This window comes from Mobula hypostoma, chromosome 2 (genome assembly GCF_963921235.1).
Source record: "Mobula hypostoma chromosome 2, sMobHyp1.1, whole genome shotgun sequence".
Lineage (NCBI taxonomy): Eukaryota > Metazoa > Chordata > Chondrichthyes > Myliobatiformes > Myliobatidae > Mobula > Mobula hypostoma.
This window is the reverse complement of record NC_086098.1, coordinates 223,788,355-223,813,243: the sequence shown is the minus strand read 5'-3', so window position 1 is coordinate 223,813,243 and position 24,889 is coordinate 223,788,355. Positions and strand designations below refer to the sequence as shown.

The following is a 24,889-nucleotide window of genomic DNA, read 5'->3' as shown; positions in this document are numbered from 1 at the left end:
GGGGAGAGGGCATGACATGCGGAACTGCTCTAAAGTTCTACAAACCAACACTCCAAGCATCGCCGCTCAATACCGAGCCACAAGGCCAAAACAGTATCATAGCACTAGCGATGAGTGACAAGACAGTAAGTAACAACGCCCACACATGAACATCAGTTCGACAACACAGCACTAGCAGTGTACCTCTGCGATAGCACAGCACAACACAACACAACCCCACCCATATTCAACAAACCAACAAAACACCCTCCCGAACCCCTGTTTATTTTGATGACGTACCCTGCCGGATCAGCAGCCAATCGCCAAACCGCTGGTTCTTCAGCGGCATCCCCATCCAATCAGATGAAGCGAAGATCGCCCTCTCGGCTTGAGCAACGAGTGCATTTGTTGCCGACGCCTACTGCCCCGCCAATCGGTGCCCGCGCTCCTTCCTGGCGCGAGCCAATCAGCGGAGGAGCCCCGGCGCTGCGCGCCTGCGCGGGGGCCGGCGCGGCGCTCCGAAACACAAGATGGAGGCGGCGGTGGCTGAGCGGTGAAGCGGAGGCGGGATCAGCAACGAGGTGGTTCGGTGTCGAGCCTCTCCTATCTGCATAGCCGGTAATCGGGCCGCGCATAGCACCAGCACACGCCGCATGACGAGCACGGCACCACGCACCTCACCAGTGGTCCGTCATTTGCCGCCCAAAAGCGGGAAGGAGAGAGCCGGGGGGTGGGGGGGACGGTGGCGGCAAGCGGGCGGGCTCCCAGCCACCGTCGCCATTTTGAGGCTTTTCCAGTGACGCCGCTCGGGAGCGCGGTCTGCTCTGCCCGCTGACGCTGATGCTCTGTCCTCATTCGGTCGGGAACTGTGTCCGATCTCGGGGGCCGCACTCCGCACTCGGTGCCCGAAGCGGCCCTAGAGTTTTGTGCTGCGCTGCTTGCACGCGAGCCTTCCCCCTGGCTCGCTCAACCTGCGGCCGAGGATCTGGGCGGGCGGCATAGCCAGAGCATGCGCAGTCAGGCGCCAACCGCGCAGCGGCTCCATTGAGTGGCGCGGGCGCGCGGAGTGGGAGCGGAGGAGGAGGATGGGTGATGGGAGGGGTGAGGGTGGGGTGACGGGGGGGTGGCGGCTTGTGGGGCGGAATGTGTGGGGGGGTCGCTTGTGGGGTGGAATGTGGGGGGGTCGCTTGCGGGTCGGAATGTGGGTGTGTGGGGGGGGTCGCTTGGGTGGAATGTGGGTGTGTGAGGGGGGTTGCTTGTGGGGTGGAATGTGTGTGGGGGGGGTCGCTTGAGGGTCGGAATGTGGGTGTGTGGGGGGGTCGCTTGTGGGGTGGAATGTGTATGGGGGGGTCGCTTGCGGGTCGGAATGTGGGTGTGGGGGGGGTCGCTTGTGGGGCGGAATGTGGGTGTGTGGGGGGGTCGCTTGTGGGTCGGAGTGTGTGTGGGGGGGGTCGCTTGTGGGTCGGAATGTGTGGGGGTGTCGCTGGTGGGTGGGAATATGTGTGTTGGGGGGGTCGCTTGCGGGGCGGAATGTGTGGGGGGGTCCTTGCGGGGCGGAATGTGTGGGGGGGTCGCTTGCGGGGCGGAATGTGGGTGTGTGGGGGGGGTCGCTTGTGGACCGGAATGTGTGTGTGTGTGGGGGGGGGGGGTCGCTTGTGGGGCGGAATGTGGCTGTGTGGGGGGGGGTCGCTTGTGGGTCGGATTGTGTGGGGGTGTCGCTGGTGGGTGGGAATATGTGTGTTGGGGGGGTCGCTTGTGGGTCGGAATGTGTGGGGGGTGGTCGCTTGTGGGTTGGAGAATGTGTGTGGGGGGGGTCGCTTGTGGGTCGAAATGTGGGTGTGTGGGGGGGGTCGCTTGTGGGTCGAAATGTGGGTATGTGGGGGGGGGTCGCTTGTGGGTCGGAATGTGGGTGTGTGGGGGGGTCGCTTGTGGGTGGGAATGTTGGGCGGGGGTCGCTTGTGGGTGGGAATGTGTGGGGAGTGTCGCTGGTGGGTGGGAATGTGTGGGGGGTGTCGCTGGTGGGTGGGAATGTGTGGGGGGTGTCGCTTGTGGGTCGGGAATATGTGTGTTGGGGGTCGCTTGTGGGTCGGAATGTGTTGGGGAGCGCTTGTGGGCCGGAATATGAGTGTGTGGGGGTGTCACTTGTGGCCGGAATGTGTGTAGGGGGTCGTTTGTGGGCTGGAATGTGAAGGGGGGGTCTGCTTGTGGGCCGGAATGTGTTGGGGGAGTCGCTTGTGGGCTGGAATGTGTTTGGGGGGTTCGCTTGTGGGCCGGAATGTGTTTGGGAGGGGTCGCTTGTGGGCCGGAATGTGCTAGGGGGGGTCACTTGTGGGCTGGAATGTGGGAGGGGGGTGTTGCTTGTGGGCCAGAATGTGGGAGGGGGGTGTTGCTTGTGGGCCGAAATGTGGGGGGGGGGGCCACTTGTGGGTTGCGTATGGGACAGGTGATGAAGATGTGAAGGAGGGGTTATGGGGGCACTTGTGGGTCCGGTGATTGGGGTATAAGGGACTGGCAATGGGGCAGGTGTATGAGGGAGGCTGAAGTTTGGATGATTGGAGGGAGGGGTGGAGAGTGTGTATATAGTTATAGTTGTACTTTATTGATCCCGGGGGAAATTGGTTTTCGTTACAGTTGCACCATAAATAGTAATATGTAAATTATGCCAGGAAATAAGTCCAGGTCCAGCCTATTGCCTCAGGGTGTCTGATCCTCTAAGGGAGGAGCTGTAAAGTTTGATGGCCACAGGCAGGAATGACTTCCTATGATGCTGTTTGTTGCATCTCGGTGGGATGAGTCTCTGGCTGAATGTACTCCTGTGCCCAACCAGTACATTATGTAGTGGATGGGAGATACTGTCCAAGATGGCATGCAACTTGGACAGCATCCTCTTTCCAAACACCACTGACAGAGAGTCCAGTTCCATCCCCACAACATCGCTGGCCTATCTAGATCTAGATGAGTAGTGAACAAGGCAGGTGAAGGGAGAGGGTTGTCTTGTGTTATTTCCAGGAGTGTGAATGTTTAGGGTGCATGACCATTGATGTTTGAGTGGGTTAGGATGGGTTGCTGTGCTGTGCCAGTGGTGACTGGATGAGAAAAGCTTTGGACGTCAGAGACTAGTTATTGGAAGTCGGGGAGACTGGGTTTGTTGTGATGTATGAAAGGCAGAGTTAGAGTTGGCAACTTTTTTTTAAACTGGATGTTGGGCATTCATTTGTCACTTGACATTAAGTTGTCCCTGACCAACTAGTAGTTTTTATGGTTGCCGTTACTGCAGCTAACCTTTTATTCCAGATATTTTATGGGAGTTCTTTCAGAGAGATTCAACACTACTTTGCCATAACTGATCTGACTGATTTCAACCCTACATCCTGTCCATCCAAGATTACTGTTTACCTCCATACTTACCAAGTTTGTATCATTGACCCAACTTCCCTTTGGGAAGTTTCCCTCAAGATCAGTCAAAGGGAGGGAAAATACATTTGTCTTTAATGGCCATCATTTTATTTCATAGACTTGATACCAAGTTCTCAGTTCTTCCACATTGCAATGTAGATGAGCAATAAATGCTGCCCTTGCCAGTGTCCTCTGACTTCATAAGTTGGGGTGGAGTAGCCCGGGTTTCCTTGGATGGCACAGTGATGTAGCAGTTACCATTCCTGCCCCAGTTCCAGTGACTGGTGCATCTCATCTTGTGTGGTGTTTTATATTCTCTACATGATTGCATTGGTTTCCTCCCACAAAAGGTGCTTTGTTAATTTAATTGGCTGCTGTAAATTGACCCAAGTGTAGTGGGGACATAGAATTGGAGTGAAGTTGATGAGCTTAAGAGGGAAAATGTTACCAGAAAGTAAATAAGGGAATGGGAATGCTGTGAGAGCTGGCATAGACTAAATGAGTTAAGTCTTCCCATGAAGTATGAACTTGTTTCAGTCCCTGGATCGTTAATGTGTTTTCAAAACTACAGTGCTGCTATTTCCTAAATAAAGACTACCTTGCATTTAAAAATAGTATCTTGCAAGTTTATTTCTTTGTATATGGAATGTAGATTTGGATGATCTCCACCATTCCCATCCCACTGGAAAACAGTTAAATTTATCAGATAGATATAAAGAGATATAATATTTCCAGTGGGATATAATTATTAATTAGAGAGAATGGAAACAGGAGCTTTGGCCTGCTGAGGTCGTATCTACCATTTTGCACCCATTTGTACTAATCCTACATTAATCCCATTTCTTTATTCTCACACTCTCATCAGCTTCTCCCAGATTCTCTTACCACCTCAATAGAGGCAATGTGCAGTGGCTAAATAACCTACCAATCTGCATAACTTTGGAATGTGGGAAGAAGCTGGAGCACGTGGAGGAAGCCCAGGCTGTCAGGAAGAAAGTGTAAACACAGACAGCGCCTTTGGTCTTGTGAGGCAGCAGCTCTACTAACTGCCATAGTGCTGCTTGGATTTAGAAAACTGTGGTCCAATTTATACAAAAAATATTTTTTCTTGTACATGTATGGCTCTATTGTGTGTAAAGTTTATTCAATTTGTTGGAAATTCTAATGAGATTAGTCTTTCATTTGACTTGCTATGGCCGAGTACCAGCTAACTAGAAAGGTGAGGCATAAAAATAGATTTGAGACTGCTTTCACTGCCAAAACATTAACTTTTATTTGAATTTTACCAATGCTCAGTAGCTTATACATTACTGTCATTTTGTGTACTTTCAAAGGGATTAAAGAAAAGCCATTAGCCTATGCCTCTGTCCTTAATTGATGGGAAAAGTAATGGGTATCTTGAAGGTTGGTAGAAGTTCCATTATATTGTGTTTGAGTGATTGTAAACCATTTTAATGATTGAAACTGGTGAAACCTATGAAATTAGGCACAAAGTTGTATGCATATCATTCCTTTTTTTAAATGATTAATTTTCCAGATAAGTGACTAAGATTGTGTTGCTCATGTTTTTTAATTGGCTGATCTAGGTGCTGAGTTACATGTATCAAATACACCACCATAGTTATTTTCTGGAGGTGTGGAATATTTCTAATCCTACTGTTAAAGTTAAACCAGGAGATCATATCTGATGCCATGAGGGATACAGAAGGGCATGTTGACAGCAGTACCAGATATACCCATGTGTATAACACAAAAAACACAACAATTTTACAATGTGTAGATCAAATCAAATATCTGGAGATCGGTCACATGGATAATTGAAATTAATTGGGGAGAGTGGAAGGGTGTGGGAAGCGATGGCTCATCTTTAACAATGGCACAAATCAGTTTGAGTGCTCAATCCTCAACTGGAGCAAATGCAACTGTGTTCAGTCAGAATTCTGAAATGAAAAATCTATCTAAACACCTGAAATACCCACCATCATAAAATCCAGCCTTCAGCCAACTAAATTCATTTGAATGACATCAGGAGATACAACAAAAGGCATGGGACAGGCACTCGTGTTAAAGATTTGCATTCCAGACTGGCCTTGTTTTGAGACAAGCTGTTTCTTTATCATTGCGACTCAAACACTGATAAATTTTGTTCTGCTCACAAATAAGCACATAAAATTGAATCTAGTATATTATTACCCAGTGATCTGCAAATTGTCTGGTGTTGACGATGCTATCTGGTCAGTCCTGTTGTATGGTAATCTACTTATCACTGCCCCAGTTTGGGTTTCACAAGAATCCTTTAGCTCTAAACTGCACCGTTACCTTTTAATGAATCAACTTGCCATGACCAGTTTCTCATTCCCATCTGGTTAAACTGAAAATACTTGTAATTGGATGTGCCTTAGTCAATCATCTCAATCCCTAGATATCACTTCTTTGGGCAAGGTACCTGCTGCTTCAATAATATTTCCTCCATTTTAAGATCAAAAATGGGAATGTCTGTTGATGGGGGCAATGTTCAGATTCATTCTCAACTCAGCAAATGAAGCAGGTCATGGCTTGCATGCATCAAGCTGTAAACAGTGTTCAGACATGAGCTCATAAGTGCCACACAGTGACCATACAATAAAAATGAGAGACATGCTAACTACCCAAGTTATTTAGTGTCATTACCATTGCTGAATGTCTCCCCATCAACATTCTGGAATCCCCTTTGATCAGAAACTGCTCACAAAATGAGTGGATCCATGAACAAGTGGGAGTCTGAGTGTCCTGTGGCAAGTGACACTACCACAATCAACAAGGCACAAGCTCGTTTGATAGTAGTTTCCACATGTCTCAATATGTGAAAATCAAGAAAAATATTTGAGTTTTGTTGATAGCCTGTTCATCTTAAATGTTCTTTCCCTGAACTGCTGGTGCACAATGGCTTTTTTTACATAAGCTACTCCAACAGCACGTCCTTGATTCATGACCTCTACCCAAGAAGGGCAAAGGATTCATGTGCATGTGAGTTGAAATCGCCTCAGTAGTATTTTAGGTGTACTTCTTTTGAAAGGGCTGCAGTAGTTCACGAAGACTCTATCAGGTTCTTGATGCTGGTAATGGATGGGCAATAGATGCAAAAAAAAAGTGGAAATTTTGGAAATATTCAGTAGGGCATAATTAGAAACTATTATGTTTGTCTAGGACCCTTCATAGGCACTAGAAAAATAAGCAAGTTGTTTAGGTCACAATTTGGGAGTGGAGAATATGTGGGACAAGGGGAACTTGGTTGCAGAGGAGACAATAAATTCTGCCCTTGACAATGATATGCAAATCCTGAAAATGAATGAATAAAAGGCAGTGAGGTAAATTGTTAGTGCGAGTTCTTGCCTTTTAAAAATAAGGACCCATCAGCTTTATACTTTACCAGGTTTTGTATTCCAGATAAACAAAATAAAATTGGACTGTACTTGGAGCTGAATCTTTGGTTTTAGCTCCATGCATACAGTAGTACTTTCTCAGGCAGAAGATTGAAGTTATTACAGAGCAAAAGCATTGATGTTGATATTCTAGTCAGTACTCTATGTATTTTGTTCCTTCTGTGTTTACAGCAGCTGATGTTTCAGTGGCATTTCTTGCTTTTGTGGTGTACCTATGCTTTGAAGTACTCAGCAGGCTTTTGAGGTGCAGGATGTGAATCCATTGTATGGAGGATTTTGTTTATTTTCTAAATTTTAAGATCTAGTTATTACAGATTGTCATTTAACTCTTTAGAATCGTGAGAAGTATTTTTTAAATTTATATTTAACTAATGTCAACATCAATATTTTTGTATGTGTAATAAGATAATAAGAGGAATATTGACAGAGTGGATAGCCAGCGCCTCTTCCCCAGGGCACCACTGCTCAATGCAAGAGGACATGGCTTTAAGGTAAGGGGTGGGAAGTTCAAGGGGGATATTAGAGGAAGATTTTTTACTCAGAGAGTGGTTGGTGCGTGGAATACACTGCCTGAGTCAGTGGTGGAGGCAGATACACTAGTGAAATTTAAGAGACTATGGAGGAATTTAAGGTGGGGGGTTATATGGGAGGCAGGGTTTGAGGGTTGGCACAACATTGTGGGCCAAAGGGCCTGTTCTGTGCTGTACTATTCTATGTTCTATGTAATGTCTATAGCTGCCATTTGGCTTGTTTTTCTTATTTCAAGTTCAGTTTATTGTCATTCAACTGTACACACTTAGACCACCAAACAAAACAATGTTCCTGCTGACCAAGGTACACCATTACAGTACATATAACTCACACATATAACACAAAGTAATATAAGTTGAATACCCCTTACCCAAAATGCATGGGGCTGGGTGTATTTCAGATCTCAGATTTTTTTGGATTTTGAAATAAATTCACAATGAGATAGCTTGGGATCACCATAAATTCTCACTGAATTTATGTACTTCTGGTAGACAGTTTTTGTCTTACACTTGTTCGTCACAGATATGTTCCTAACAGTAAAAATTATTACATATCATAAATATAATGAGTGCAGGGTAACAAAAGCAGCACAGCAGCCTCGGGGAAATACCTGAATCAAAGTACCTGACCAAGCTCATGAGATGTGAAGAAGTTGTCACAGGTCACATTGTGTCCTCTTAGCCTTTCTGTCATCTCCAACACAACGCACATGCCTTGTTTTCTCTCCGAGGCTCCCCAGTATATACTTGCATATTCCAATCACAACTGGAACGTGCATCACTGGCTGCCCATAAGTTTACTCCATATTTTCTTGGCTTGCTAGGCATGTACTGGCGGAAAGGACAGCGACCTGCAAAAACATAAAAAGGAGAAAAGTCACTTGATAATCACAACCGATAGCATGTGTATAATTGAAGCAGTGATTAACTAGTCTTAACAATAAAAGGGTGGGCATTTATACCTCTGAATGGAACCAGTCTTTCATCCACTTTGGCCTCAGGGCTAGGGTTGTACTTGAGAGGCAGCGTTCCACCCACTTGTCCCAGACATCCCTGATTGCTGCCAGTTTGTCAGTGACATGCCACCCAGGTCTTGTCTCACAGTTGTTAAATCTGAGCATGGCCGATATGATACGGAACATTTCCAGGGACACGGTGGTACGAAAAATTGGTCTTCCTGTCTCAGCATTCCAAAGACTAGAAGCAGCCTCACCTCAGGACCTATACACACCAGCCAGTATTAGAAGCCACATGTAGGTCAGTCACATCCATGGCTTCCATTTTTGACTGTGTTGTTTAATCCCCTCCCTGTTAGTCATGTCAGTGACAATTTTTTCAATGGCTGGAGGGAGGAAGAGTTAGAAAGTTGATAAAATGTCGGATGCATGGGAAGTAGCCAGTCTTGTGGGTCCTGGAGTTATTTGAATGATATTTTCTGCTGCCATCCTGCCTGCAACCTGATAGGGAAGCGAGGACCAACTGATTGTGTTATCCTTGGACATAAATGTCTCCTTTGCTGCCTGCTCCTCTCTCTCAGAGTCATCTTCATCTGAGAGGCTGTAATCAGAGTTTTCCTCCGTGTTGTCCTCTGACATTTCCATCTCCAAATCACTGTCTGCTTGCTCATCTTGTAAGACCAGATCAATGACCTCTTGGACAGTAAGTCTTGCTGCCATGACCTCAGTCACTGAAATGGCAGCTCAGATACCTTTATAGTCTTATGATATATGATCATGCCTATGCTGTTTTACTCTTTCACTGTTTCGAGATTCCCCCATGACATTTCAAAGACCAACAGGTGCTTGTCTTGGTGGGAACACAGGCATTTCTTGTGACAGTGTCAAAGTCCCCCTTAAACTCTGGCACTACTGTCTCAAAAAATATACACAGACATGGCATGTACAGTTTCAAGATTCCCTAAAACACCCATTTTCCTTAATCTGACCCACACTGGTGGATCTAAAATCCATTTCAATAAATAGGGGTCAAATTTGACCCGGAATAGCCTCAATGTACAAAAATTTGTAGCACGTGTACAAAAGTTTTAAAATTAATTTTTAAATATTTTCATTTTTGGGCATTTTGGGTCACTTTAGGAAAAGTCAACAAATTTTGGCTAAAAAATGGCATTTAGGGTAGTTTTACTGCTGTCAAATGTCAAAACGGGTCAAATTTGACCCGAACAATATGTACGTGTTAAAAACTACTGCAATCAGCCTGCTGAATATTTACAATTACCTTCAATTTTTAGTTTGTTAAGCGACATATGTACACTCCCAACACTGATGAATCCATTCTTTCAATACGTGATCGAGATCTTTATTTTTCACTTTATGCAGTGTTTTACTATTTTTCATTAACTTCTGTTCATTACATATGCGAGTTCACTTCTCAGAACTGTCTGTGGTGTTCAGAGACCTGCACGTAGTCTGGGTACCTTCCCAGCGCCTTGTGGAATTTTCCATTTGTGACAAAATGTCAGCACTTTAAAAAAAAATCTGTATTTCAGAGCTTTTCGGCTTTTCGGATTTTTTCAGATGACGCTGTATTACCACAAATAATAAGATGTATATATGATACAAGCTTAAAAAGTAAACAGTATAACGCTACTGGCACTTCATACGTGTTGGCAGAAAGTTCAGTGGTCATACAGCCTGGTGGAAGAAGTTGGTTCCCATACTTGCAGTTCTTGTCCTAATGCTTCGGTACCTCCTGCCTTCTACTGAAATTATCTAAAATGTTAAAGAACAAAACCACAGTCAAAGTAATAAGAAGCCTCCTAGAAGATCGTAGATTTTATGTAGAAATGAATGGAATTAAGAGTAGGTGGCGTCCACAAAAGAACGGACTACCACAGGGATCAGTCCTGGCACCTCTACTACTTAATGTCTACTCAAATGATCAACCAACCTTTCCTAACACGCAGGTTTATCTATGCAGACTACCTCTGCATAACAACACAAGCTAACTCCTTCCAAGAAGTTGAAGTACGACTTACAGCAGTCCTCGAAGCAATGAAGCAGTATTATGAAAAATGGTCTCTGAACCCAAATCCATCAAAAACTCAAGTGTGTGCATTCCACCTGAGGAATTGAGAAGCAGCTCGGAAACTCAAGATCTTCTGGTGTGGGAAGGAGCTCGAACACCATCCGACTCCAATTTACCTGGGTGTGACACTGGATAGGACGCTCTCATTTGCAACCCACATCCAAAAACTCTGAGGGAAAGTTGGCTCTCTCAATTCTCTCTTGAAAAAATTAGCAGTCACGAAATGGGGAGCTAATGCTCACACACTGCCCTAGCACTCTGCTATGCACCTGCAGAATACTGTGCACCTGTGTGGGGCAGATCAGCCCAAGCAAAGAAAATAGATGTGTTGCTTAATGAAGCCTGCCGAATAATCATGGGCACACTGCGCCCCACGCCCACTACTATCATTTACGGATTTGCAGGCATTGCTCCCCCAGAGATCTGAAGACACACTACAACAAATATTGGAAAAAGGTAAACAGAACTTGGATCCACGGCACCCACTATACCATCATGTGCCAGTTTCCAACCGCCTAAAATTGAGGAAAAGTTTTGCTACAGTGGAGGAACTACTGCACAGAACATCCCCCAAAACATACAGGATTGACCTCCAGCAACAGACAGGAGCCAGAACACCATCAAACAATACAGTGTAAGACCCCACAGAAATGTTACCAGATGGGGCACTGCCTGACGGACAGAAGTGGTGTGCTCTCAACAGAGCGAGAGCGGGAGTTTGTAGGATGGGAGACAATATGGTGAAGTGGAGTTTAAAGACCAATGAATCCTGTGAGTGTGGCGAAAGGGTGCAGAACATTGAACATGTTCTGTGCAACTGCCCACTCTCACCTGTTTTAGCTGACTCTGACCTGCTCAACATCAACCAAACAACACTAGAATGGCTGGCTGTCTGGTGTGACAAGCTATGATGATGACCTCCTGCCTGATGATAGAGGTCAGAGATTGTTGCAAGGATGGGATGCATTGACAATTTTAAGGACTCTGTGTACACAGCACCGCTGATAATTATCTTTGATGGGTGGAAGAGACCCAGGTGACCCTCTCAGCATCTGCACAATTCTTTGTAGGGACTTTCAGATGCCTTGCAATTCCCGTAGTAGACAGTGCTGCAGCTGGTCAGGGCACACTCCATGGTGTTCCAGTTAAGATTTGTTAAAACTGGGATTGGGGGAGGGGGGGTGGGGAAGATGGCCTCATTCGCATCAATCTCATCAGGAAACAGAAACACTTGTATTTTCTTGGACAAAACTGTGGTGTTGAGGAACTAGGTGAGACCATCCCTTATGTGCAATCCCAGAAACTTGGTGCTCCTAACTCCACGGAGGAGCTGTGCATGTGGATTGATGAATGTACCTTCCTCCAGTACACAGTCATCTCTTTGGTCATGTCCATGTTGAGACTCAAATTGTGGTCACACTATTCTACCAGCTGCTCCACCTCTTCTCTATGCCATCTTGTCGTCGTTGATGAGGCCAACTACTGTTGTGTCATCAGTGAAATTTCCATCCTAAGTCACAGTATTAACAGTATCTAAAGTCATGTTATAGAAGCTTGACAAACTTCTGGTTGATCTCAACAGATTGAAGTGACAATATATCCATTGGGTATGAAACTGAACATTTACTTCACTTAATTTTTGAAAGAATAGACCAAATAATTCTAGATTTATAGCGGATGGTCTTGGAAATGCTCATCAGATAGCATCATCAAAATTAAAGGTTTAGTAATTGCTTCAGAATTTTATGGTGACAAGTGGTATTATTTCATCAAAGGAGCTGAACACCTGAAGGACATGTATTTACAGAGTTCTTGTCTGGAAAAGCAAAAGAAAAGAAGACCAGTGGTGTCTTCCTTTTTTGAAAGCACTTCCCTTCTCTTTCCTTGGCCTTGTCATTTTGTTCCCTGTGGCATTTGGAAGTGTTCAGAAACAGTTTGAATTTATTTACTTATGCATAATACTTATTGGGTTGACATTTAGAGTTAGGTATGAGACATAAGGACATGTATTTCCGACTCGAGCTTGCCGCATTGGACATGTATGATACAAAATTATTATGCTGTGTCCCCACAGCAAAAAAAAGAGATAGTGTATTATCTTTAGTTTCCTTGTAGATTAATTAATTTAGTTGGAGTATGGTAACTTCAATGTGCCTTCAATGAATTTGTATTGGCAGTCATGGAATGGAAAATAATCACTCCACACTTAAGATCTTAGTGCAAGAATTGCAAGCTTATTTTTGGATTTGATAGGAGGTGAAAGTTTCAAACAGGTAATTGAATCAGACCAAATAGTTGTGGATAATGATATTAACAGAACACAGAATCAAGTCAAAAAAAATTGGAGGATAGCAGTTGTTAAACTTCATGATTTAAGGAATTGGATTTCGGTTTCGTTAACAACATTGACAACAATTAGCAATTTTACTTTGATTATTATAAGTATAGAAAATCGGTTTTTCAATCATCCTGAGACAGTGGGAAAAAGTTAAATCAAAATGAAGAACGTGCTTCAGTTTCTGTGGATTGGATTATTGCTCACACATCTGTCATGTTGAATAATTTACTATAATATATTTGTTTTAGACACAACATGATAAATTATGAGGCATCACAATAGATATGGAGTCTTAAAGATGATGTGCAATGAATTAGTTAGCATAGGTGCTTTAAAAAAAAGCTTGGACATAATCCAGTTTTGTATTTTCAATGTCCATTTTGAGGGTGATCATGTAAATTAATGTTTGGATGTGCGTTTTGGGATGGGGATAGAATGCTACATCTGTAATTTTGATAGCACAGGGAAGTTGAAGTGCCAGTGAGACTCATGTAGGGGTGGTTAGTTTCTCAAAATGCAGTAATATTGTATAATTGAAGTGCAACAAATACCAGTAAGAAGTAAGGCAGAGAACTGAGTTCAGGTTCAGTCCCTTTTCTGTGTGTTTCATAGTCATACTTTATTGATCCCAGGGGAAATTGGTTTTCGTTACAGTTGCACCATAAATAATTAAATAGTAATATGTAAATTATGCCAGGAAATAAGTCCAGGACCAGCCTATTGGCTCAGGGTGTCTGACCCTTTGCCATTTCTTGTGCCATTGGGCCACCTTAGGTGCTGTCTGTGTGCAGTTTTCATGTTCCACCTGTGACTGCATCTGATTCTTCTGTGTGCTCCTACTTCCTCACATATCCCAAAAGTATGCAGTTTATCAGGTTAATTGGACACCAAATAAATGCCTCAAGAATGAAGATGACCAGAATCTGGAGGAGTTAATGAGAATATGGGGATGATAAAATAAGTTAAGAGTAGTACTGTATAAGTGTAAATGGGTGTTTGATGGTTCGTGTGGGTGGCCATATCTCTGTAACTCAAATAATCTGGATGCTAAGAGTGAGTATTGACAAATTTATATCAGTATTGTCTAATGAGCTCTAGTTTCCAGAGAATAATGTTCTTTTGATATCATCCTGCATTTCACTGTTCAATAACGTTAAGGTTTACTTTGAACCCTGCAAAATAAAGTGACGACGATGGAAAAATGCATGTAAAACAACAATTAATTCCATATGAATGTTGTCTTACCATTGGGACAAGAAATGTAAATAATGGTTTAAGTTGAAAATCTGGTACTAAATATGTATAGTTCCTCCATTATTTTATTTCTTGGATGTTTGAATCCATATATATTTCAAGTTGAATGGTTGTGAAAGCCATTTTTTTGGCGTGTGCCTGCTTGCATGCGAGTCTGTGCGTGTGTCCGTGATGATGTCTTTTTCATGGCTTTTACAAGGCGCGGAGCGAGAGTGAGAGAGAGACTGTGTGGAGCGCCACTCCTCACACAGACATTTTCCCAGTATTTTCCCTTTATTTTACGAGGTCGAGTTGCGATCTCAATACTCAACCCGGCACGGATGAAAAGCGTACTCGGGAGCGGACCCAACTAGTTTCGAACCCGGGAATCTCCGCTCCCAGGTCCGGTACCGATGTCGTTGCGCCACCAGCCGGCCCAAGGCTAGTCTTTTTTTGTACAGATGATCACATAGTTCTAGACTTCCCAAATGCCGTAAAACAGGGAAAAACACTCAGCAGCTCAGGCAGCAACTGTGGAGAGATAAATGATTTTTTATCCAAGCTATGTGTTCTTCTGTTTTGCTTTTTAGTTGCTCTCATTGAAAGTAAAAAGGTTCCTAGAGTAGTTAAATTCCACCCAAAGTAGGAACATTTTGTACAGATTGTGATTGCTGGAAGTGAAGCACCACTTGGTGTTTTTTGGAGAAGGAACCAAACAGTTTTTTTGAAGCAAATGCATGTGGTTCTGGTAATGCCACTTTAAGCTACAGAGGATAAGAATGAGAAGTCACTTTGGCAGGACTGGAGGGGAAAAAAGTGATCTTTTTTTTCTCCAGTCCTGCCAGAGGATCTTGGCTAGAAACATCGACTGTACTTTTTTTTCCATAGATGCTGCCTGGCTTGCTGAGTTCCTCTAGCATTTTGTGTGTTTCTTAGATTTCCAGCATCTGCAGATTTTCTCTTGTTGTATTATGCTGCACTATTTTAATAAAGAAAATAAGATTACTAGTTTAATCACAGTTAGCAGTACACCTTTGTCCCGTTGAATTTCAAATGTATTGTGACCTGAGGGAATTATATTGTTTAAATGTTACTAAATTGAACAGATTGAAGGCTACTGTGTCAATCTCTTACCATAAAGTTACTGTTGAGTTCTTTTACTTCTTTTCAGTATATCTTTTGACCACAAACTGGTAATAAATTTTCTGCAACAATGCATAAACAAAATAACTTGTAGAATTAGAAATCATCTTTAGTTACAAGAAACTGTATCTTTGGAACGCCGCTACATTTTATGTACTTGATCTACTGGAATAGTAGAAATATGAAATACAAGACTTTGTATTTGCTAAAATAACTGCAGGGATTTTCTTTAAGTAGTGAATTTATACATATAGTGCTAGTGTTATCTAATTAGCAAATTCATTAGCTAAATTGTTATCCCACTACATAATGATCTTTGGAAATCTATGAAAATGACAATCTTGACTGCCAATTTTATTTTCCTGATAGAATAATTTACCCTGCAACTTCAAACTCTGAAACTTTCCGTTCCTCCTATATCCCTGTATTGTTTCCTGGAAACCCCCTAAGGTAGCATAATGCCTCACAGTCTAGAAACCCAGATTCAATCCCAGCCTTGGCTATCTGTGTGGAGTTTGCAGGTTGTGTCTGTGACTGCATGGGTTTCTCTGGTATATCCTGGTATCTTCCCATGTACTAAAATGTACTGGCTGATAGATTAATTTTTGATATATTAATTGATCAAGTTAAATTGACCCTATTGTAGGTGGACGATAGGAGAATCAGTTAGGATGGGAAGGTTGTTGATGAGGATGCATGAAGAAGAGAGGTTATTGCAGAAGGTGCCCAGTGTTGGTACTGACATGGTGGGCTGAAAGGTCTATTTCTAGATGTATGAGACTTCTGGGATTGAAGGGATCTCAGAATTAATCCCCATAGTGCTAAGGTTCAGTAGTTAAATTATATTTATTAAAATTCTGCAACCTATGTAATTCTTGTATTGCATTATGCAAATACATTGGATTCCAGTTAATTGGGACACAACAGGACCAATACCTTTTGGCCCAATTAAGTGGTTGCTCCAATTAGTCGAAGTATCATGGAAATAGTTAAAAAGGTATAAAAAGACAAGCTACCATTTAACTGAGTAGCAAATTATGAAACACAAAACAAATTAGAACACTACCAATGCTACTACAGTACTTGAAAACTATGTATTTGTTCCTAATAAGTTATCGACATGAATTCATCCAATGTACAATGCCATATTCTTTTGATGACTGTAAATGAACAAAATCACGCAGACTCCTAGTTCAGATAATGGACTGCCTTCATACAATTGTTTTCAGAAATTACATCCTCAAAATCTTCATTTTCTTTGTAACATTCAAGATGATTGTCAATGCCTTTAAATTCTTTGTAGTTTCCAACTTGTTAAATTAGTGAAATAGTTTCATTTTCAGTCTGGTAATCTCTGGCATCTCGAAGTCTGAATGTTTGAAACCACAGTGAGTGAAACGGTTCTAAATTGTCACTTCTTATTTCTTGCCAACTAACAGTAGCAAAAATTAATGCTTTTTTTAACACGCACAACTGATGCTATTTAAAAACTGTTCACAGTGTAGTGAATTGAATTGACTATATTACTTACTTCCTTCGTATACATGAGGAGTAAAAACCTTTACGTCTCTGTCTAAATGTGCAATGTACAGTTGATAGTAGTTTATAATAAATAGTATGTACAACAGGATAGTCAATATAACATAGATAGTCTGATGTCCTGGTGGAAGAAGCCATCCCGGAGTCTGTTGGTCCTGGCTTTTATGCTGCAGTACCATTTCCCGGATGGTAGCAGCTGGAACATTTTGTGGTTGGGGTGACTCGGGTCCCCAATGATCCTTCGGGCCCTTTTTACACACCTTTCTTTGTAAATGTCCTGCATGCTAGGAAGTTCACATCTACAGATGCGCTGGGCTATCTGCACCACTCTCTGCAGAGTCCTGTGATTGGGGGAAGTACAGTTTCCATACCAGACAATGATGCAGCCAGTCAGGATGCCAAACAGCCACACAAATTCACGCAAAAGACAATAGTTAGAAACTGGTAAGTGTCCTGTTCCAATTAAGCGGCATCATCTCCCAAATAAATGAAGGGAATCCTGGCTATTTCCTTGAGTAGTTTATTTCTTTAAGTGTTGTCCCAGATAAGTGGCTGTCTGGATTTACCAATGTCCCAATTAGCTGGAATCCACTCCCAACAATTATAGCAAAAAGCAATAAGGGATTTGGACTCAAGTCCTCAGTATTGGAGCATGTGCACTTAACCTTTGAACAATGATTTGATTTACCTTAAATAGGTTGATACTAGACTCAAGGAAAGGCATGGATAGGTGACTGCTACAGAAGGTTCAATGTATTGGTGTTTGCTTTGTATCAATTTTCAAACTCTTAATGGAGAATGTGTTATTACTTTAACTATTAATTACTTGATACTTGTATCTTAACAGTGGATATGATTTTTGTGTTTTAATATTTTAGGGTATTTAACTGGAAGTTTTACAGTTGGGCAACTAGTACAGATTCTGGCTTGAATAGAATGTTTGCTTCACAAAGTATGTCGTGGGGTAATTGTTGACTTGTCCTCTTAATTTGTAGGGCAGATACAAACAAAATGGCGAGTGAAAATCACAGCAGCCCTCAAGCAGGGGATCCCACAACAATGATCCGTCCAGCGAGTACTTCTGACCAAGGACAGCCCTCATCACCAAAGGCTGGCAAACCTTTGGTGCAGGATCTGCCAGGTGACAGCTAAGCCTCTGATTAATTCTCTCCTTGCTTCTATTTTTTAAGCTTTAATTTTGTCCTGTGTTCACTAGCTGAGTATTTCAGATATTGCAAGTGGATCTGTGTCAATGGAAATGGCAGAGAAATTAACAAGTTTTTTTTCCCCTTTTCATGAAAGAAGGTGCAGAAAACTTGGAAATAGTGGAGGACTGTAAGTACAGAGTGAACAAGGACCACAAAGAGATTCTAGTTAGTAATTTTTTCGAGAAGTTAATGAGACTGAAAAGTGATACACCCTATCCTCGTTATATGGGGCGGATATGTTCCTCACAGTCGACACATAATGTGAATAATTATTTAAATAGAGAAAATAGGGATGCGTTCCAGAGCGCTTCCTAAATATGCTTTATCTGTAATTTATTCACATTTTCATACCAATACGACACAAAAGCAGTACCACAAGACAACATTTGTATTATATTTAATCAATTTAAGGTAATATTCAATGTAATAAATCATAGAAAGTTAACATCGTAGGGTGTACAGTACTCACCAACAGTGGCAGGTGTGTTCGCTCCAGGAGATGAGTGGTTGTTGTGGTGTCGGGCAGCTTTACATGGATAAGGTGGATGGTTGTGGTCGTCAGGATCATATTAAGCACAGCAAGGGGTGAAGGAAGACTCACAGAACTCTTAGAACTGCCGGCAGCAGGAGATGACATGGATTTGAAGGAAGTGGTGAGGATTGTTTGCTTGGCAGCATTTTGTTTTTCAGCATAAATTTGCTTGTAGGGAAGAAGGGTTGACGGCAGGGAACGACTGAAATGCTGACTCCGTTCTAAATTTGGGTCCATGTTCATCGTCATTTGTGCCGAGTGTTCCGACTTCCACCATTCCCTCACCGTTAGTAAACTCCTGGGATTTTCAAAATCATCTGTTGCTTGCAGCATCTGAGAGATAGTTCGCCGTAAAAAAAAACACGTCTTGAATGGGGATCATACCTTGGTGGAGTGGTTGAATCAGCAATGTTGTGTTAGGCGGCAGGAAACGCACTGTTATGTTAGGATGAATGCTGTCCAAATGTTTAGGATGGGCTGGCGCATTGTCAAGCAACAAAAAAACTTTAAAGGCAAGATTCTGTTACTGGCAGTAGCATCCCAGAGCTGTGTTACCTTCAGCTGATGCCGCGCTGTTCATAATTTCCAACTTTTTTCAAGTGTTAAAGCGGTTCTCTGCCGCTCGGCTGATGGCCCAGGACATGACATCGGATGTTTAGGAGGTATAGTTAAATATTTCAAGCACAAAATCACTGCACAGTAGGTTAAACCAACAAAAGTTTAAGAGCGCAAGATCGTGCATCCATACCTTGCCAGAACCAATGGGAGACTGGCAGGAGTGAGATTGTGAGGCCTGCGCACCTGACTTGTATTGGTGGGAAAGCGGTGCTCCTCGCATAACTGAGTTTTGGATGCATATAACAAGACGTTGGTAGAAATAGGTTCCTCGCGTAACTGTGAATCCGCATTGTCTGAAGACGCATATAACGAGGATAGGTGTAGATCACCAGGATCTAATGACCTGCATTCTAGGATATTGAAAGTGATGGCTAAGGATGGAGTGAAACCATTGGTTGTAATCATTCACAATTCTAGTGTGATATCCACAATTTGGACAGAAGCAAATATGTATACATATTTAAATTCAAAGTTCAAAGTAAATTTATTATCAAAATGTATATACGTCACCATATACTACCCTGAGTTTAATTTTCTTGTAGGCATTCGCAGAACAAAGAAATTCATTAGAATCAATGAAAAACTACACACAAAGAGTGACAAGCAACCAATATGCAAAAGAAGACAGCTTGTAAAATGCAAAAAAGGAATAAATAATAATAAAATAAGTAATACTGAAAACATGAATTGTAAAGTCCTTAAAAGTGAATCCATAGGTTGTGGGGTCTGCTCAGTGTTAAGGTGAGTGAATTCAGAAGCCTGATGGTTGAAGGGTAATAACTGTTCATCAACCTGAGGTTGTGGGACCTATGGCTCCTCTACCACCTGCCCAATAGCAACAATTGAGAAGAGAGCGAGGCCTGGATGGTGGGGGTTTTTGATGATGGATGCTGCTTTCTTGTAGCAGTGCTCCTTGTAGATGTGCTCAAAGGTGAGGAAGGATTTTCCTCTAAAGGTCTGGGCTGTATCCATTACATTTTGTGGGTTTTTCCATAGAAACATAGAAACATAGAAAATAGGTGCAGGAGTAGGCCATTCGGCCCTTCGAGCCTGCACCGCCATTTATTATGATCATGGCTGATCATCCAACTCAGAACCCAGCCTTCCCTCCATACCCCCTGACCCCTGTAGCCACAAGGGCCATATCTAACTTCCTTTTAAACATAGCTAATGAACTGGCCTCAACAGTTTGCTGTGGCAGAGAATTCCACAGATTCACCACTCTCTGTGTGAAGAAGTTTTTCCTAACCTCGGTCCTAAAAGGCTTCCCCTCTATCCTCAAACTGTGACCCCTCGTTCTAGACCTCCCCAACATCGGGAACAATCTTCCCGCATCTAGCCTGTCCAATCCCTTTAGGATCTTATACGTTTCAATCAGATCCCCCCCTCAATCTTCTAAATTCCAACGAGTACAAGCCCAGTTCATCCAGTCTTTCTTCATATGAAAGACCTGCCATCCCAGGAATCAATCTGGTGAACCTTCTTTGTACTCCCTCTATGGCAAAGATGTCTTTCCTCAGATTAGGGGACCAAAACTGCACACAATACTCCAGGTGTGGTCTCACCAAGGCCTTGTACAACTGCAGTAGTACCTCCCTGCTCCTGTACTCGAATCCTCTCGCTATAAATGCCAGCATACCGTTCGCCTTTTTCACCGCCTGCTGTACCTGCATGCCCACTTTCAATGACTGGTGTATAATGACACCCAGGTCTCGTTGCACCTCCCCTTTTCCTAATCGGCCACCATTCAGATAATAATCTGTTTTCCTATTTTTGCCACCAAAGTGGATAACTTCACATTTATCCACATTAAATTGCATCTGCCATGAGTTTGCCCACTCACCCAACCTATCCAAGTCACCCTGCATCCTCTTAGCATCCTCCTCACTGCTAACACTGCCACCCAGCTTTGTGTCATCCGCAAACTTGGAGATGCTGCATTTAATTCCCTCATCCAAGTCATTAATATATATTGTAAACAACTGGGGTCCCAGCACTGAGCCTTGCGGTACCCCACTAGTCACCGCTTGCCATTCTGAAAAGGTCCCGTTTATTCCCACTCTTTGCTTCCTGTCTGCTAACCAATTCTCCACCCATACCAATACCTTACCCCCAATACCATGTGCTTTAAGTTTGCACACTAATCTCCTGTGTGGGACCTTGTCAAAAGCCTTTTGAAAATCCAAATATACCACATCCACTGGTTCTCCCCCATCCACTCTACTAGTTACATCCTCAAAAAATTCTATGAGATTCGTCAGACATGATTTTCCTTTCACAAATCCATGCTGACTTTGTCCGATCATTTCACCGCTTTCCAAATGTGCTGTTATCACATCCTTGATAACTGACTCCAGCAGTTTCCCCACCACCGACGTTAGACTAACCGGCCTATAATTCCCCGGTTTCTCTCTCCCTCCTTTTTTAAAAAGTGGGGTTACATTAGCCACCCTCCAATCCTCAGGAACTAGTCCAGAATCTAACGAGTTTTGAAAAATTATCACTAATGCATCCACTATTTCTTGGGCCACTTCCTTAAGCACTCTGGGATGCAGACCATCTGGCCCTAGGGATTTATCTGCCTTCAATCCCTTCAATTTACCTAACACCACTTCCCTACTAACATGTATTTCGCTCAGTTCCTCCATCTCACTGGACCCTCTGTCCCTTACTATTTCTGGAAGATTATTTATGTCCTCCTTAGTGAAGACAGAACCAAAGTAATTATTCAATTGGTCTGCCATGTCCTTGCTCCCCATAATCAATTCACCTGTTTCTGTTTGCAGGGGACCTACATTTGTCTTTATCAGTCTTTTCCTTTTTACATATCTATAAAAGCTTTTACAGTCCGTTTTTATGTTCTCTGCCAGTTTTCTCTCATAATCTTTTTTCCCCTTCCTAATTAAGCCCTTTGTCCTCCTCTGCTGAACTCTGAATTTCTCCCAGTCCTCAGGTGAGCCACTTTCTCTGGCTAATTTGTATGCTACTTCTTTGGAATTGATACTATCCCTAATTTCTCTTGTCAGCCACGGGTGCACTACCTTCCTTGATTTATTCTTTTGCCAAACTGGGATGAACAATTGTTGTAGTTCATCCATGCAACCTTTAAATGCCTGCCATTGCATATCCACCGTCAATCCTTGAAGTGTCACTTGCCAGTCTATCTTGGCTAATTCACGTCTCATACCTTCAAAGTTACCCCTCTTTAAGTTCAGAACCTTTGTTTCTGAATTAACTACGTCACTCTCCATGTTAATGAAGAATTCCACCATATTATGGTCACTCTTACCCAAGGGGCCTCTCACGACAAGATCGCTAATTAACCCTTCCTCATTGCTCAAAACCCAGTCCAGAATAGCCTGCTCTCTAGTCGGTTCCTCGACATGTTGGTTCAAAAACCATCCCGCATACATTCCAAGAAATCCTCTTCCTCAGCACCTTTACCAATTTGGTTCACCCAGTCTACATGTAGATTGAAGTCACCCATTATAACTGCTGTTCCTTTATTGCACACATTTCTAATTTCCTGTTTAATACCATCTCCGACCTCACTACTACTGTTAGGTGGCCTGTACACAACTCCCACCAGCGTCTTCTGCCCCTTAGTGTTACGCAGCTCTACCCATATCGATTCCACATCTTCCCGGCTTATGTCCTTCCTTTCTATTGCGTTAATCTCTTTTTTAACCAGCAACGCCACCCCACCTCCCCTTCCTTCATGTCTATCCCTCCTGAATATTGAATATCCCTGAACGTTGAGCTCCCATCCCTGGTCACCCTGGAGCCATGTCTCTGTGATCCCAACTATATCATAATCATTAATAACAATCTGCACTTTCAATTCATCCACCTTATTACGAATGCTCCTTGCATTGACACATAAAGCCTTCAGGCGCTCTTTTGCAACTCTCTTAGCCCTTTTTAATGCTTGCCCTGGATTTGTCGGCCTGCCACTTTTACTTTTCCCCTTTGTACTTTTTGCTTCTACGCTCACTTTACACCCCTCTGTCTCTCTGCACTGGTTCCCATCCCTCTGTTGTGAACTAACCTCCTCACACCTAGCCGCTTTAATTTGATTCCCACCCCCCAACCATTCTAGTTTAAAGTCACCTCAGTAGCCCCCGCTAATCTCCCTGCCAGGATATTGGTCCCCCTAGGATTTAAGTGTAACCCGTCCTTTTTGTACGGGTCACACCTGCGCCAAAAGAGGTCCCAATGATCCAAAAACTTGAATCCCTGCCCCCTGCTCCAATCCCTCAGCCACGCATTTATCCTCCACCTCATCGCATTCCTACTCTCACTGTCGCGTGGCACAGGCAGTAATCCCGAGATTACTACCTTTGCGGTCCTTTTTCTCAACTCCCTTCCTAGCTCCCTATATTCTTCTTTCAGGACCTCATCCCTTTTCCTACCTATGTCATTGGTACCTATATGTACCAGGACCTCTGGCTCTTCACCCTCCCACTTCAGGATATCTTGGACACGATCAGAAATATCCCGAGGCATTTTCTGGTCATGATGCAGTCAGTGAGGATATTTATTCTCCATTGTACATCTATAGCTCATGATGAATTTGCACAAGCCTCTAATAAAGTAGAAGCCTTCTTTGTGATATCACTTACATTATGGTCTCAGGACTACAATGATAACACCAAGGAATTTAAAGTTACTGCCCTTTTCCACCTTCATTTCCCTGATGAGGACTAGCTCATGGGCCTTCAGTTTCTTGCTCATGTAGTTAATAATTAGCTCTTTGGTTTTGCTGATGTTGAGTGAGAGTTTGTTGTTGTGCCACTATTCAACCAGATTGCCAATCTCCCTGCTATATGCTGCTTTGTCACCATCTTTGATTTGCCTAACAATATTGGTGGTGTCAGCAAACTTAAATGGGGCATTGGAGCTATACTTAGCCTCACAGTCATAAGTAAAAAAACAAGTAGAGCAGGGGGCTAAACTCACAGCCTTGTGGTGCACATGTGCTGATGGTGAGTGTGAGGAGTCATTGTTGCCAATCCATACTAACTGGGGTCTGCAAGTGAGGAAATCAAGGTCCAGTTGCTCAGAGGTATCAAAGCCTAGGCTTTGGGCTTAATGATTAATTTCATGGGGATGATAGTGTTGAATGCTGAGCTGTAGTCATTCAAGAGCATCCTGATAAGTGCAACTTCACTGTCCAGATGTGAAGAGCCAATGAAATGGAATCTGCTGTTGCCCTGTTGTGATGGTAGGCAAATTGGAGCGGATCCAAGTCACTCCTCAGGGAGGAATTGATATGCTTCATGACCATTCCCTCAAAGCACTTCATCGTAGTGGATGTAAGTGCTACTGGATGATAGTCATTGAGGGAGGTTACCATGTTTTTCTTGGGTGCCGGTATGATTAAGTCCTGCTTGAAGCAAGTGGATACCTCAAACTACTGAAGCGAGAGGTTAAAATTGTCAATTAACAATCCACTTTTTTGAAACTTTTTGAATTTGTATCTAGTAAAATAGATGCCAGTAATTGACGTAGTATATTTGGACTTTCAGAATGTCTTCATAAAAGCTGCTGTACAAAAGATTATTAAATAGGGAAAAATTTGAAGTGGGTTGAAAATTGGTTATTGGGCAGAAATCTAGAGAAATGAAAAAATAAACTTTGTTAGGAGGTAATAACCAGTAGGGTGTCACAGGGATTAGCCCCAGCTGTTCCCAAGCTATTATTACTGATTTGGATGCAGAGGTCAAGTGTAATGTATCCCAGGTGAGCTACAGATATAAAATTGGATGATATTTTGAGGATATAGTTAGTAAATAGACAGTGATACGGAAGTTGAAATATGAATGTGTAAAATAATTAGGTGATCCTGTTTAGTATTCTGATAAATTGAAAGTTATTGATGTTACAGAAATCATTTGAAGTTA

General features: G+C 42.9%; 1 protein-coding gene across 2 annotated transcripts in view; it reads left to right on the top strand.

Annotated features, from left to right (window-relative positions):
- The first annotated feature begins 460 nt into the window (after nt 1–460).
- Nucleotides 461–24,889, top strand: part of pcif1 (phosphorylated CTD interacting factor 1) — a 144,454-nt gene continuing 120,025 nt past the window's right edge. The window contains exons 1-2 of one of the 2 annotated variants that reach the window (XM_063041544.1): nt 461–597; nt 17,624–17,769. In XM_063041544.1, coding sequence (XP_062897614.1) covers nt 17,640–17,769 — 130 coding nt within the window. In that variant the 5' untranslated portion in view covers nt 461–597; nt 17,624–17,639. Of the gene's footprint in view, nt 598–17,623; nt 17,770–24,889 lie in introns of those variants that run through there. The other variant, XR_010017133.1, reaches the window with a different exon arrangement.